The sequence below is a fragment of the Capricornis sumatraensis genome, chromosome 3, assembly GCF_032405125.1.
Source record: "Capricornis sumatraensis isolate serow.1 chromosome 3, serow.2, whole genome shotgun sequence".
Lineage (NCBI taxonomy): Eukaryota > Metazoa > Chordata > Mammalia > Artiodactyla > Bovidae > Capricornis > Capricornis sumatraensis.
This window is the reverse complement of record NC_091071.1, coordinates 5615581-5632413: the sequence shown is the minus strand read 5'-3', so window position 1 is coordinate 5632413 and position 16833 is coordinate 5615581. Positions and strand designations below refer to the sequence as shown.

Genomic DNA, 16833 nt, shown 5'->3' with positions numbered 1-16833 from the left:
CACAGCTGAATTACTTTGCTGTACACTTGAAACTAACACAACATTGTAAATCAACTTTACTTCAATAAAAAAGTAATCTATGAACAGCAGTATGAGAATAAATTAGATCATTTAGATAAAATGGACAGATTCTCAGAAAGACACAAACTGCAGAAAGTGATTCAAAAAGAAACAGACAATCTGATATACCTATTAAAATGGACAAAATTCGAGTTAGTCATCAAGAAACAGCCCACAGCTTGGTGAAGAAAAGCTCAGGTAGAGGTGGTTTCAATGGTGAATACTACCAAATATTTAAAGGATTAGCCCCATTTTTAAACAAACTCTTCCAAAAAATAGAAGACATTGGAGCACTTCCAAAGTGTACGAGTTTGATACTAAAACCAGACAAAAATAGCCCAAGAAGGTACAGACCAACATACCTTATCCCATGGAGGCACAAATCCTCAACAAAATGCTAGCGAACTGAGTCTAGCAACACATAGAAAGTGATACACACCATGACCAAGCGGGGCTCATCCCAGGAATGCCAAGTTTATAATAAACCATACCAAAGAAATTAAAAAACAATGCATAAAAAGCATGTGACAAAACCTAACACTCGCTTGTGATAAAAACACTCAACAAACCGGAACAGAAGGGAATTTCCTCAACTCGATGAAAGTCGTCTACGAAAAACTAAGCTAACACCATACTTAATAGTGAATGACCCAAATGTTCATCAGCTGATGAATGCGTAAACAAAATGCAGAATGTCCATATAATGAAATACTATTTGGCATACAAAGAAATGAAGTACTGATATGTGCTACAATTTTAGATTACTCATGATAAATGAAAGAAGTCAGCCACAAAAGACCACATATTGTATGATTCCATCATATCTAGAGTCTAAAATAAGCAAATTTGAAGTGACAGAACATAGATTGAGAAAGTGAAAGTCGCTCAGTTGTGTCCGACTCTTTGCAACCCCATGGACTGTCCATGGAATTCTCCAAGCCATATTACGGGAGTAGGTAGCCGTTCCCTTCTCCAGAGGATCTTCCCAACCCAGGGACTGAACCCAGGTCTCCCCCATTGCAGGTGGATTCTTTACCAGCTGAGCCACCAGGGAAGCCCAAGGGAGTGCTTAAAGCTAAGGAAGGGGGTGGAAGGTGATAGGTACAGGGCTTGAGAGCTGACAAAAATTGACAGTAGTGATGGTTGTACATATATCTCTGAGAGTACTAAAAACCTTTCTTTTTCAATTGTGTTATAGTTGAGATACAGCACTGTATTAATTTGGGCACAGCATAATGACTAATGACTTAACATACATGTATTTTAAAATTAACCCCATAAGTTTGGTTAACATTCCTCACCTGATATAGTTACAAGTTTTTATTCCCCTTGTGATGAGAACCTTTAGGATCTACTTTCTTCAGTTCAGTCAGTTCAGTTCAGTCTCTCAGTTATGTCTGACTTTTTGTGACCCCATGAATCGCAGCACGCCAGGCCTCCCTGTCCATCATCAACTCCCGGAGTTCACTCAGACTCACGTACATTGAGTCCACGATGTCATCCAGCCATCTCATCCTCTGTCGTCCCCTTCTCCTCCTGCCCCCAATCCCTCCCAGCATCAGAATCTCTTCCAATGAGTCAACTCTTCGCATGAGGTGGCCAAAGTACTGGAGTTTCAGCTTTAGCATCATTCCTTCCAAAGAAATCCCAGGGCTGATCTCCTTCAGAATGGACTGCTTGGATCTCCTTGCAGTCCAAGGAACTCTTAAGAGTCTTCTCCAACACCACTGTTCAAAAGCATCAATTCTTTGGTGCTCAGCCTTCTTCACAGTCCAACTCTCACATCCATACATGACCACTGGAAAAACCATAGCCTTGACTAGACGGACCTTTGTTGGCAAAGTAATGTCTCTGCTTTTGAATATGCTATCTAGGTTGGTCATAACTTTTCTTCCAAGGAGTAAGCGTCTTTTAATTTCATGGCTGCAGTCACCATCCGCAGTGATTTTGGAGCCCCCCCCAAATAAAGTCTGACACTGTTTCCACTGTTTCCCCATCTATTTCCCATGGAGTGATGGGACCAGATGCCATGTTCTTCGTTTTCTGAATGTTGAGCTTTAAGCCAACTTTTTCACTCTCCGCTTTCACTTTCATCAAGAGGCTTTTTAGTTCCTCTTCACTTTCTGCCATAGGGTGGTGTCATCTGCATATCTGAGGTTATTGATATTTCTCCCGGCAATCTTGATTCCAGCTTGTGCTTCTTCCAGCCCAGCGTTTCTCATGATGTACTCTGCATATAAGTTAAATAAGCAGGGTGACAATATACAGTCCTAACGTACGCCTTTTCCTATTTGGAACCAGTCTGTTATTCCATGTCCAGTTCTAACTGTTGCTTCCTGACCTGCATATAGGTTTCTCAAGAGGCAGGTCAGGTAGTCTGGTATTCCCATCTCTTTCAGAATTTTCCACAGTTTATTGTGATCCACACAGTCAAAGGCTTTGGCATAGTCAATAAAGCAGAAATAGATGTTTTTCTGGAACTCTCTTGCTTTTTCGAAGATCCAGCGGATGTTGGCAGTTTGATCTCTGGTTCCTCTGCCTTTTCTAAAACCAGCTTGAACATCTGGAAGCTCATGGTTCACGTATTGCTGAAGGCTGGCTTGGAGAATTTTGAGCATTACTTTACTAGCATGTGGGATGAGTGCAATTGTGTGGTAGTTTGAGTATTCTTTGGCATTGCCTTTCTTTGGGATTGGAATGAAAACTGACCTTTTCCAGTCCTGTGGCCACTGCTGAGTTTTCCAAATTTGCTGGCAAATTGAGTGCAGCACTTTCACAGCATCATCTTTCAGGATTTGAAATAGCTCAACTGGAATTCCATCACCTCCACTAGCTTTGTTCGTAGTGATGCTTCCTAAGGCCCACTTGACTTCACATTCCAGGATGTCTGGCTCTAGGTGAGTGATCATACCATCGTAATTATTTTGGTCATGAAGATCTTTTTTGTACAGTTCTTCTGTGTATTCTTGTCACCTCTTCTTAATATCTTCTGCTTCTGTTAGGTCCATACCATTTCTGTCCTTTATCAAGCCCATCTTTGCATGAAATGTTCCCTTGGTATCTCTAATTTTCTTGAAGAGATCTCTAGTCTTTCCCATTCTGTTGGTTTCTCTATTTCTTTGCATTGATAGCTGAGGAAGCCTTTCTTATCTCTTCTTGCTATTCTTTGGAACTCTGCATTCAGATGCTTATATCTTTCCTTTTCTCCTTGGCTTTTCGCTTCTCTTCGTTTCACAGCTATTTCTAAGGCCTCCTCAGACAGCCATTTTGCTTTTTTGCATTTCTTTTCCATGGGGATGATCTTGACCCCTGTCTCCGGGTACAATGTCATGAACCTCCGTCCATAGTTCATCAGGCACTCTATCTATCAGATCTAGTCCCTTAAATCTATTTCTCTCTTCCACTGTATAATCATAAGGGATTTGATTTAGGTCATACCTGAATGGTCTAGTGGTTTTCTCTACTTTCTTCAATTTAAGTCTGAATTTGCTAATAAGGAGTTCATGATCTGAGCCACAGTCAGCTCCTGGTCTTGTTTTTGTTGACTGTATAGAGCTTCTCCATCTTTGGCTGCAAAGAATATAATCAATCTGATTTCAGTGTTGACCATCTGGTGATGTCCATATGTAGCGTCTTCTCTTGTGTTGTTGGAAGAGAGCGTTTGCTATGACCAGTACATTTTCTTGGCAGTCTTTGCCCTGCTTCGTTCTGTATTCCAAGGCCAAATTTGTCTGTTATTCCAGGTGTTTCTTGACTTCCTACTTTTGCATTCCAGTCTCCTATAATGAAAAGGACATGTTTTTTGGGTGTTACTTCTAAAAGGTCTTGTAGGTTTTCATAGAACCGTTCAACTTCAGCTTCTTTAGCGTTACTGGTTGGGGCATAGACTTGGATAACTGTGATATTGAATGGTTTGCCCTGGAAATGAACAGAGATCATTCTGTCGTTTTTGAGATTGCATCCACGTACTGCATTTTGGACTCTTTTGTTGACCATGATGGCTACTCCTTTTCTTCTAAGGGATTCCTGCCCACAGTAGTAGATGTAATGGTCATCTGAGTTAAATTCACCCATTCCAGTCCATTTTATTTCGCTGATTCCTAGAATGTTGACGTTCACTCTTGCCATCTCTTGTTTGACCGTTTCCAATTTGCCTTGATTCATGGACCTGACATTCCAGGTTCCTATGCGATATTGCTCTTTACAGCATTGGACCTTGCTTCTATCACCAGTCACATCCACAACTGGGTATTGTTTTTACTTTGGCTCCATCCCTTCATTCTTTAGTAAATCACAAATATAGTAAATCACAGTAGTGTTAAGTATACTTACATTGTACATTATACTGCCAATACTTTTATGCTGTTGCTGAAAAATTGCCTCTTTTGAATACCTTTATTCAATTTTCCACCAATCCAAGCCACTCCTCTCCTAAAAAAAAATCTGATCTTGCTTTTATATGAATTTGGTTTTCTTCTTCTTGTTTTTTAGTTTTGGATTTTTAAAATTAATTTATTTTTTAAAATTTCGGTTGACTGCATTTTTGCTGCTGTCCGTGGGCTCAGTTTTCTCTGTGGCATGTGGGATCTTAGTCCCCCAACCAGTGATTGAACTCATTACCTGAATTGGAAGCAGATTCTTCACCACTGGACTACCAGGGAAGACCTAGATTTTTGTCTTTTTTTTTTTTTAATTTAATTCTATATAAGTATTCACCTTTTTCTGTTTGACTTATTTCACATAACATAATACCCTCAAGGTCCTTCCACCTTGTTGCAAATGGCAGGATTTTCTTCCTCTCCTGGTTGGATAATATTCAGTTCTGTGAATACATACACACACACATAGATATAATAGTCAATGTGTATACTGAATGTTGTTTATAACTTCCATGTCCATTTCATTTGTTGATGTATAGGTAAGATGTAAAAATGAATGAATTATACATTTCACACTAGTGTATTACGTGGTATGTGAATTGCATGTCATGCATGGATGTGAGAGTTGGACTGTGAAGAAGGCTGAGTGCCAAAGAATTGATGCTTTTGAACTGTGGTGTTGGAGAAGACTCTTGAGAGTCCCTTGGACTGCAAGGAGATCCAACCAGTCCATTCTGAAGGAGATCAGCCCTGGGATTTCTTTGCAAGGAATGATGCTAAAGCTGAAACTCCAGTACTTTGGCCACCTCATGTGAAGAGCTGACTCATTGGAAAAGACTCTGATGCTGGGAGGGATTGGGGACAGGAGGAGAAGGGGACGACAGAGGATGAGATGGCTGGATGGCATCACTGACTTGATGGACGTGAGTCTGAGTGAACTCTGGGAGTTGGTGTTGGACAGGGAGGCCTGGCATGCTGCGATTCATGGAGTTGCAAAGAGTCGCACATGACTGAGCGACTGAACTGAACTGACACCTACTATTTAAAAAAAGAAAGGTGAAGGAAGGATTGGAAGAAGGAAGGGAGGGAGGAAGGAGAGGAGGGATGAAAGAAGGAATAAAGAATAAGAAATAAAGTAGTTCACATACTTATTGAAAGAATGAATGGGTCGAAGGGTCTAAATTTTAAGAGGTTCTTGCTGTATTCCACAAAGGGATCGTGTGGGTTGTTGAGGGAATCAATATTCACTCCAAATGCTGTGCCAGTGATCACATCCATGCTGTAGGCCCCAAACATGCTGAGTGGAGAGAGAGACATGTTCAGGTAAAGTCAACACCTCTTTATCCTTGTCCAACATGTGCAACAAGAAATGCATGTAAAATCCGATGCCCAGCCAGACAGAAAAAGAACCACACTCTCAGAACCACCTGCTGGATCATAGAAGAGTCTCTGCCACTATCACTCACTCCTGAGGTGTATATGACATGTGAGTGGTGCAGCTGGCCCTCCGTTAGGGAGTTGGGGACACTAAGGCAACCTAGACCCCCACCCCCTGAATTCGGGGATCTTGTCATAGAGGGAAAAACACACCCAATCAGACTGTAAGTACCGTAATGTGTTTTGACTATGGACAATAATGAGTGTGTAAGGACTGTGTTTGAGTAAGACAAAGTGTGGAATAATCAACTGTTCCTGGGGAGTCAAGAGAGGGCACATTGACCTGGGTCTTGCTTCACCATAAAATCTGTACTCAGGGCTGATATCCCTTTAGCGCATTACATAACAGCAGTGCTCTGAGTTGCCAGGAACATCATCCCTCCTTGTCTTACACTCCTGCTAAGGCTCCTGAAAGACCTGTCTTCCTCAACCCCAGTGGTCTGTGGTTGCCCTGAGGGAAGAGTCATTTCTGTGAACTATAAGAACTGAAAATGTTCTGAGTTTAACAAAAATCCTTTCAAACTGATTTAGGAAATCCCGTGGCTAAGTGAGCGAATGTCCTCAGCTTCCCTGGGACAGTCTTCCTTTAAACCTGTTATTATAGGATAGTTTTTTTTTTTTTTTAATCTCAGTTTAGACAACAAAAACTATGGTTACCCCGCCCATAGCCTGTACAGGGCCTTCTCTCTTTTGAGGATGAAAGAAGAACAAATAGTGATTAAGAATTAATATTTAGTATTTTCTGTAGGAAAAGTGTGAAGAGATTTAAGTTGTTTCAAGTTCAATACTGTAAATGTACTGCCCAATGCACTACCTGGCAATATATACCAAGAGCCTTCCTCTGCCACACCCTCTACACTCAATACTTTGGGATGATAATGTTCTCCTTTCAAACCTGTTTATTTTAGTCTTCTGGAATATCCATAATGTCATAGTTAAGAAGGTAAGCCCTTTATGTCACACAAAAGACACTTTGTCTCCTGGCTGCCCAGCTTTCTTTGATGAAACACCATTCGTTCTGGAGTGGCCCATTAGATTTGTAACACGACTTACTTGTGTCTGTTCACTAGATCGACACAGCAGTTGGAATTTGACTCCATGGTAGGCAGCGAGAAGTTCTCAGTGGAGCTCAGAGGGCCAGTAGCCTCAGCCCTACTTACTCTTTCATGTTGACAGGATTGCCTTTCTCTGCTTCCTTCCTCAGGTTCCTCACCAACACATCTGCATACTGGCCAATGATGGGGAGCATCTAGACATGAAATATATCATCACATGAAGTTAAACGTGGAGACTCAAGTCCTAGGAGGACCTGGCTTTCCTAAGCATGGAGTAGTAACTGACATTCAATGAAAATCTTAAAAATGTCTCTCTAGGATGTAAAGATGAAAGACCAACGTTAGAAAACTCAAACTCAGCAGACTCCTCTTTGAAAAGAGACTATGACCTCCCTTTCTGCCTGTCCCTAGAGTCATTCCGTAAGTTTCTAACTGCAAGTCCTCTTCTTTTCTTACTTCCTTGAGCTTTCCGCTGGTGAAGGCTGGAGACAGCAACGTCCGTATTCTCTTCCATTGTTCATCCCAAGCCAGAGAGATGGCATTTTTCATGATTCCCATTGGACCAAAAATCTAGAGTCAAAAGCAAAACATATTTACCCTGTATGAGTTTTAGAAGTCTCGGCAGTTGTGGAAGATTTCTTAAATAAGGACCAATTATTCAACGAATATTTAGTGACTGTCTACTTAGTAGCAGATCCTATGCTAGATGCTTAATAAATATTTATCCCAAATATCTAGGTTTCTGTGAGTGTGGAGGAGAGACACCCAGCCACTTGATGCGGTTTCCAAATTTCATATTTCAGTATCCTATTAAGTGCAAATGACCCATGTAGTATAGAAAGGGTTTTTCCAAGGGAATAGGCAGGAATAAGACCTAGTTCATCCTCCTGGTCTGTGCAGAATACAAGGGAACTAACTAGTGACAGAGAGCTGATAGCTTTGACAAACATATGTTGTCTCAGACCAGTTCTTTCTTTACATGTCTACAGCATGTGGATTCAAAACATTTCTTGATATGAGACTTTTTAAAAATAAAAATAGAATACATCAAAAATAAGGAGTCTATTTGCTATTCTGAAGAAATGTTACAATTGTACGAAAATACTTTTTTCTTCTGTTTCCCCCCCAGGAATAGAAGGAACCTAAAGGAAAGATATAATTCTGTTTCTCAGCTTGGGACAGGCTTATCAAGCCAAATTGCTGGAGACATTTTTCCATATTCCAAATATTCTGTTTTAATATTGAAACCTCCAACATCCATTCATGATAGAAATTCACAAACTAGGTAGGTAGAGAAGGAAACTTACACAACATGATAAAAAGCATCTAAAAAAAAATCTTATAGCTAAAAGCACATTAATGAGGAAATCTGGAGTCATGTCACCAAGATGGCAGAGGAGACTCCAGTTTCTCTCACCCCACAAATAACAGTTAGTGCTAAATAAATGAAAACAGGTCTAAGAGACCTCAGAAGTCCAGAAGCTTCAGCAACATAGCAGTGAGAAAAACCTGAGAATAACCCACAGACTGGTAAAGAAAATAGCTTCATTTTGCCTGCATCATCCTGTCCCCCAGGCCAGACTGCTCAGTGCCAAGAGGAACCCCCCCGAGCCTGAAACAGTTCTCCTTACTGGAAAGAGGACAGCAGGATGAGCTATTAGTTTCCCTAGCCTTTCAGAACACTGCACAAATGACCTGCTTTGGATTCACCCCACCCAGAGACTAGCAAAGCTGAGACATCCAGAGACAACTAGGAGCAAAGAAAGAAGGGTAAGGGCTGTCAATGTCAACCACACAGCAGGAGTGACTGGGGTTCTCTGTATCCTGCTCTGCAAAAAACCCCAGAACCTTTACTATGAGGAAACCAACTGCCAGCACAGTCACTGAAGACCCCTGAAAATTTTGCTGCTGATCACTCCCCAAGGTTCTGCATTAGCAGACTCCAATTGCCTGAGTCCTGTCTTGTCCCTCCGCCCCCAACAGAGCTGCTCCAGCCAGTGACGTCCTGAGATCCAGGACCCACACTAACACATGAGTAGCTGCTCAGGCGCTTGGAGCCAGTCTTGACTCCTGTCGCTGGCCGGCAATGCCACACGTGTGTGAAGCTCGTCCCTGCAGCTACATGAGTGCACACTGACAGCGCAGCACTCAAAGCTGCTTCTGTACCCACACTTGACCCAGTCCCAGCCACTGACCCCAGTCCTCATGTTGGGCATGTGCCTGTAGTCAGCTCACACAGAGGAGCATGCCCCCCAATTCTGGCTACCACTCTGCTGGTCCTGGTCCCTTAACACTGGGCTTGGGTGTGCTGCTGAAGACCTCAACATCCCTAGAACCACCTCGGACTCTCCACAGTTATTGGTGTCAAATATTATGTAGTTGGTGGTGTTCTGGACCCAGGTGCCAAAGCCAATCATTTCCCCTTGGAACTGGACCCACCACGCCCCACCCCCCACACTTGGCACCCAATGCCACTAGACTGATGGCTTCAGCACATTGTGTGTCCCATCACAAGTAAAGGTCTTCCTTATCAAACTCAGTTGATTAAGCCTAGAAAGAGTAACTGCTTCTCCAAAGACATAGACACCATTGAAAGATAAGGGATCACCAAGAATCAAGGAAACACGGAACGACCAAAGGGAGATAATAACTGTCCAGTAAGTCATCCCAAAGAAGTGAACATCTACGAACTGCCTGAAAAGGAATTCAAAATAATTGTTCTAAAGAAATTCAGAGCTACAGGAAACACACCATGTGTGCTACGCGTGCTAAGTCGCTTCGGTCATGTCTGACTCTTTGAGACCCTATAGGCTGTAGCCTGCCAGGCTCCCCTGTTCATGGGATTCTCTAGGCAAGAATACTGGAGTGGGTTTCCAGGCTCTCTTCCAGAGGATCTTCCCAAACCAGGGATTGAACCCTTGCCTCTTATGTATTCTGTATTGGCAGGTAGGTTCTTCATCACTAGTGCCACCTGGGCCCAAAGGATAACAATATACTCAAATTTTCCAAGTACAAAAATGAAATGAGATGTTCACCAACAAGATATTAAATTTGAAGTGTAGAAAATTTGAAACTTTATAATATAATGATAAATGAACTAAAAAATGCAACAGTTACAAAAGCAGACTCAAAGAGAAAAACAGAATAAATAAATAAAGGAATAAATTGACCTAAAATTTATGAAAATAAATTTTTTTGCTCTTCTAAGACCCTGATAAGAGGAAAAGACAAGCCACTCACTGTGGCTATAAATGAATAGTTAAACAGGGAACCTTGGGATTCTCAAGTAGTAAAGAATCTGCCTGAGAATGCAGGAGACACAAGAGACGAGGGTTCAGTCACTGGGTCAGGAAGAACCCCTGCAGGAGGAAAGGACAACTCACTCCAGTACTTTTGCCAGGAAGATTCTACTCCATGGCCTACAGCCCACGGGGTCACAAAGAGTCAGACAGAACTGAGCATACACATACACACACACACACAGAGGCAGCGTATGGGGATGGAAGGTTTCTGTACTTTTACTGTGGTGGTGGTTACACGAATCTACCTCTATGATAAATTTACACAGAGCAACACACACACAGACACCTTCCCTCACATCAAATGAATCCACATAAAACTGATGAAATCTGCATAAGCACTGTGGATAGTATCAGTGTCAACTTCCTGCTCCGATGTACTCTATGCAAGTACTAACCACTGAGGGAAACAGGATGAAGGGAATAGGACACAGCGCCTTCCTGTATTTTTTCTCTCGACAGCATCTTGTAGACTTAAAATTATTACAGAATAAGCATTTAATAAGCAAACAAAATTTAAAGCTAAAGAAATGGATGCTTACCCTCCGGTTTGTGAAGACAGAATAACATTCTTTCACTAGTACTGTTTTGATTATATCTGGATCTGTGATAACCAACATAGGTTGTCGACCTTCATAAAACCTGTGTAAGGAAAGGAGACCTAATTAAATTTACTGATACAGATTCCCCAGCTGGAGCCACACTGTAAGTCCAGACTATCATTCTGATATTATTATAGATAATCCTTACTTCTAGAAATTGTCGCTGGAAATAACATTAGAACATTTGTTTGGTCTAAGTGTTATGTACGTGGGTATTTCCTATACTATTCTCACTTTTCTAAGTTTAAAATATTTCAGTATTAGTGAGGAAGTTAGCTTAGTAAATAAGCCAAGAAAACTGTCTAAGAATGAAAAAATAATTAATTAGGGACAGCCTACCCATTAATTTTTGAAGATATATCAAAAGCATGAAAAAGGCATAGGAAACCTGTAGACACATTGATCATAACTATGTGACAGTCGTCTGCAAACAGATTTGGACTGCTCCACAAGTGATAATAGGATTGTAAAAGATTTTTCTATTCTCTAAAATTTGCTTACTTTATAGTTTACTTTAAAGGAAATTATTAATTTTTAATTAATTTTAAAAAAGAAAAAATTTTCTTTCCATTACTTATATTTATTCTTCTGGATGGGTCCCATGGGCCTCAGGCTCCATGTAGGTGATATGTATCAGCGGCTCGGCAGGCCCACGTTTGACCCACCTACCACACAAAGCTGAGTCCTCAGATATGACACGTCCCAATTTGGCCTGATCCCCTGACTGTCAGGATGCCTGTTCATGGGAATGGGCCACTGGCATGAGGTTTACTCTGAGTTATTTACACTATCTTCTGGCATTTTCCCTCCACTATCAATCATTTGCAATGGCTAGAACAAATTGGAACATTTTCTACAAGTCTCCTATTCCTCCCTTGACTTCACAGATGAATTTCAAATGGTTTTGTGATCAGATGTAAAAATCACTGAGAACCACTGCACTTTTTTCTTCCCATTTGCAAAAACCATTCTAAAACCCAGAGGGTCTAAGTGGGTGCCAAGAGCATTTAGTGCTCAAGCAGTGACAGGAGGGATTGAGGAGGCACTTAATCTGCTCTTCCACCTGACTGACCGTATTACTTGGATGATTCCCTTCTTCCCATCATGCTTTTTAAACAACACCTGGGTGGAGAAGGGCCAGTGTTTTGGGTGACCCTTTATATTCATGATGTCACTCCAGCCTTAGTATTGCTTTCACTACCAGTTACAGTTTAGATTCCTGGGCCTCACCCCAGGTCATATTGATTTGCTGTACTGATGAGGGGGCTCAAAGTCTGTATTTATAACAAGCTCTCCCAGGTGGTCCTCATTTAAATCCAAGCATGAGAAAATTTTTCTGAGAGAACTGGGATCTACCATGAAAAAGTGACTCCACCCAGAGCTCACAAGCAGTAAAGGTTGAAGGGGCAGTTGGAGCTGGGCCAGTGGTGACCCAGGGCTATATATTCTTCTCACTCAACCACATTACCGTTCGGCATCATGGCAACTCAGTAGGGCCCTATGGTTTCTGAGGACCCGATCAGAGAAGATGAAGAGGTCCAGAGAGGGAGGGCCTTCTTCAACTTGCTTTTGGCAAAGAAGCACCAATGACACCTCTCCTACTGCTCTCACCAAACCTCCAACAGATCCTAAAGTACATCAGCCCATGTGACCCACTCTGGCTTAGATATACCCCACATCTCTTCAAAGTCAGAGAAAAATACTAGATAAAACAATAACTGCAATTCTATTGGAACGTCGTGGCTGAAAATTAAAAACGAAACAAAAAATACCCTCCATACTCGTACAGAAAAGAAAAAGATGAGAAGAAATGGTAACCCATTCTTATTACCTGTAACCTCCAGCTCTTTTCCCAAGAGAACATATTAGATCCAAAAAAAAAAAAAAAAAAAAAGATTTTGTCTTTCAATTTAAAGTGAATCCTCTGGAAAAGTGTTATAAAATGCATTTATGGGCATATATTAGAATGTTCTGGAATAATGCATATTATGCAATTAAAGGTAACATTAGAAAGGAAAATATAAAAGGGGAGAAGAGTGAGATACTGGACAGAAAGTGACGCTAGGAGTCTCTGGGCCTCAAAGTCTGGAGAAACGCGATGACCTGTGATTCTGCAGACCAGATTCAGCCTATGGGCCTGGTGACATCTGGGATCCCTGGTAGAACAAACCTCCAAAAGCTTTAAAATAAATGAATTCATCCCAAGAGGCTCTGGACTGAGCCTGTCCTCCGCACCACAGGGGGTGCCTCATTATAACAAGTTTATTCAATGGAAGCTTCCAGAAAACTCACCCCCACATTTTCCCATACTTTTTAAAACACTGATTGTCAAACTCTGGAATACCCTGCGAAAAGAAACAAAATTTGATTATTAATCTAAATGCATTGAAACCTACCTCTTTGGGGATAAAAATGTTTGAAACATTTAATCAGGCTTATTATTTTCTTGGGTAGTTGGAGGGAAGTTCTTATTCAGAGACGTCTCAGAGGAAATAGAGTGGATATTGGAGATAGAAATAAAAATGACTCCTGCATCTTCTCTAACTACTATAGATACTAATTGCTCAACTTGCCTGTGAATACTAAGTACTTCCTTGTCTTTGGTGAGAAAACTGAAGCTGAGGGAAAGTTAGAGTGGCCTGTACATACTTGCATCTCCTAGTTAACCTTGCTTTTCATTTATCTCATGAGCCCTCTCTAGAGTTTCAGCAGAATTACAAGTTAAAGACACCAGTAACCTTTTTCATCCAGCACATTTAAATAACTCTAAGGCATGTGTGTTGAGTGAGAAAATAAGTGAATGAATGAACAGATGACAAGTGGATTCACCTTCTAGTTTTCCAGCTAACACAGAAAAGATAAAATGACAACACCAACTAAACAACCTGCCCTGAATTGTCCCTTCTGCAACTAAAAAAAAAAAAGCCACCTTCCTGTCATTAAGTTTCTGCTGTGATGTTTGATGGTTTAACTATGGAAATGAAGGTCTCAGAAACATTGGGCATGGGGTACATCTACTAAGGAGTCATTGGGAAAGATAGAAAATAAATTATTGCTTTTTTAGAAGGAGACAAGTTCAAGAGTTCTTAGGCAGTAATGAGACAATGAAGGCCTCTGTTTGGAGAATCAGTATCTGAGAAACACGCCTCTTGTCTGCAGGAAAGGAAATCTGAGGCAGAGAGTAGCCTGCAACAGAGCTCTGCCCCTGGACACCTGTACATAGCTCATGACCTTCAGTTAATATCAAGGCTCAGTTAGAATTCACAATCCATGTACTACCTAGTATATTCCATTGAGTTAAACTAAATTTCAATAATTTTGTCAAGTCATATACTTTCTAGTGATTTTGTATATGTGATTCTGTCTTTTTTTTTTTAAACTCCATAATATATTTAGTGGTTAAATATCTGAAGTAACTAGACAACCACCATCTTGTCTCTGTTAAACCTACTCATGGTTCAGATATATCCCAAAAGTGCTTCCTTTGGATACACAGAGGTCAAGCAAAAAGCTCTTGTTACATTCCTCGAAATGCAGATGACATCAGGGCTAGCAAAAGTTGAGGAGAGCCAGGGAGGTAACTGCAGGAACTACCAGATAATTCAAGTATGTGCAAATTACCTGATCATGAATTTTTTTTTCTTTTTTTTTTTTTAACCATCAGAGCCACCAGAGAAGCCCCATTGAATACACAGGCTGCCTGAAAAACTGAAGTTACCAAATAGTCGAGGAGGAAGAAAAAAATGCAACCAAGAGCTTCTGCGACCATTAGGAAAGTTCTGACTCGAGTGTGTGCAGCCTAATGAGTCATGCCTGGGCACCTTGCTCAAGCCTCCCTCCTAATACAGTGAAGCCTGTGTCTTAATGGGAAACCTCACCTGGCAGGACGCAAACTCTTTGCGGTCCACACAAGATGGAACACAGTCCTCTGCTGAATCAGCTGAAGAACCTGTCTATCCGACTGAGACAAAATCTGAGGATCCTGACAGCTAAAAAGAGAGGTGTGTGGTGAGGTGTGTGGTACACTTGGCCATGTGCTAGGTGGGGCACATGATATCACTTCTGGAAAGTATAAAGCCTCAGAACTTCCTTCTGGGGAGGGACAGTGTTACCATGAAACTCAGCTGAGGTTTGCAACCACAAGAATCAAAAGAGGGAGTTTAAACAACACATACCTTGGGGTAGGCCAGAATACTTCCAAAATAGGGCACAGGTCTTGGCCCAGGAATCCCCAGCTTCTTAAAAAGTCCATATGAATAAGTCCCATATCTATAAAGGGAAAGAGAAAGCCAGATCACAGGAATTGTGGAATAAGTCCTGGAGCTGGTCAGTCACTGACTGAGAACTGGAATCGAAAAACTAGGGAGGTAACATGTAGGTGATAATAATATCAGCAACTTCAAAAGTGATATTACTTTCACTCATCTTATCCTTGCCCACCACTACCATATAACCCATAAAAGGTAATGGCGATTAGCTAAAAGCAGCTGAAGTCTTCATGGTTCTAATCCTAGAGTGATTACTTGAATGTTTCCAATTTCAGTGGTCCTGAGGGGTTCAGGCTGCAATTCACTCATATTTATTTAGTAACTTGACTTTTAGATGATTTGGAGATTATCATTTTAGATAGAAAGCAGAAATTTATGCATTTCAATAATGAGATTTTGCTTAAATTCATCCACAGTATAACTCTTACTGCGAGCCCATTGTGACATCGTTCTTAACATCTCCATGGAGATTTTTATTCTTTTCTTTCCCTCTGTGTCCTGACCACATTTTAGGACTTAATTCTTCTTAAATCTAATCAAGTCTTAGAGAATAACAGTGTTCGTATTTCTGTAAAATACAAACTGTGCCCTGTGGAATGGCTGTAAACAGCAGCTTCCTCAGTAGTGTACCAGCCTGGTTGCCCTAAGGGACCTTGGAGCCAGACTTTTCCAGTGGACTTTTCATGACTGACATGCTGGCTTCAGTCTAAGCTCCAGACAGGTATGTATCATGTCTTTGGAAAGCCCAGGGCACAGTGGCCAGGGTCCACATTGGCCGAGTCATAGTGTCCATCCACACCAAGCTGCAGAACAAGGAGCATGTGATTGAGGCTCTCTGCAGGGCCAAATTCAAGTTCACTGGTCACCAAGAGACCCATATCTCCAAGAGGTGGGCTTTTTCCTAAGTTAACTACAGATGAATCTGAAAATTTGGTGGCAGAAAAGCAGTTCATCCAGGGTGGCTGTGAGGTCAAACACATCCCTAACCCTGGCCCTCTGGATAAACGACAGGCCCTGCACTTATCAGAGCCTTGGTGCTGTCCTCTCCTTACTCATATCCATCAATAAATCCTACTGTCTTATTAAAAAAAAAAAGGACAAACCTATCAAGACTTCTTCGGCATCATGGAAATATAAGCAACTTTCAGTTACACTCAAGTCTCTCTTGTCAGGCAATTTGGTGGACATGCCCTACAGACAAGGGCGATTGACTTTCCCATCACTGAATAGAACTGTATAAGTGAAACAATGACTAAAGGATCCATTTCAGACCATTCTTACTCAAACGGTATCTGGTCCTCCAACCTGTGACACTCACCTGTAAACTTAGTGCAAGGCACATTCTTTTTTGGGGGGTTTTGTTTTGAGATGCTCAATCACAGATTACTTTGTTTACTCCTCTGTGTATCAACTCTCAAAAAGCCATAAAGCCTGGCGCTTTCTATGACTGGTATACCTGAAACTCATCTTCCCGTGTCCTGTGTGGGATCTCACAACACGGGGTGTGAAATCTTGCAGGTCTTTTCAATCTGCTGTTTCTGAGAACTGGCAGAGTGGAGGAGAAGAGGGGTTAAGGGGAAAAGTTGCTGAAACTGGTTTTAATGCTCAAATTTGCTAGGCCTCTGAGGCTAACTCTGTAGGGGCAAATTAGAAAGGTATGACTGAAAAGCGTGGTGTGTATAAATGGTCCAACATTCCCCTCCAAGCACTTTTAGCTAAATGTGGGCCTTCCA

General features: G+C 41.4%; 2 protein-coding genes and 1 pseudogene across 4 annotated transcripts in view; 2 read left to right on the top strand and 1 right to left on the bottom strand.

Moving 5' to 3' along the window:
• ZNF3 (zinc finger protein 3) overlaps positions 1–16833 on the top strand; it is a 527297-nt gene that overhangs the window by 176181 nt on the left and 334283 nt on the right. The window lies entirely within an intron of this gene.
• Positions 1–16833, bottom strand: part of LOC138076615 (cytochrome P450 3A28) — a 32660-nt gene that overhangs the window by 12766 nt on the left and 3061 nt on the right. For 2 of the 3 annotated variants that reach the window (XM_068968863.1, XM_068968864.1), the window contains exons 2-7: positions 15008–15101; positions 13125–13177; positions 10773–10872; positions 7388–7501; positions 7037–7125; positions 5588–5736 (exon numbers count right to left, since the gene is read on the bottom strand). In XM_068968863.1, the coding sequence (XP_068824964.1) occupies positions 5588–5736; positions 7037–7125; positions 7388–7501; positions 10773–10872; positions 13125–13177; positions 15008–15101 (599 nt within the window). The remainder of the gene's footprint in view (positions 1–5587; positions 5737–7036; positions 7126–7387; positions 7502–10772; positions 10873–13124; positions 13178–15007; positions 15102–16833) is intronic. The other variant, XM_068968865.1, reaches the window with a different exon arrangement.
• Positions 15666–15765, top strand: LOC138077292 (small nucleolar RNA SNORA70; annotated as a pseudogene).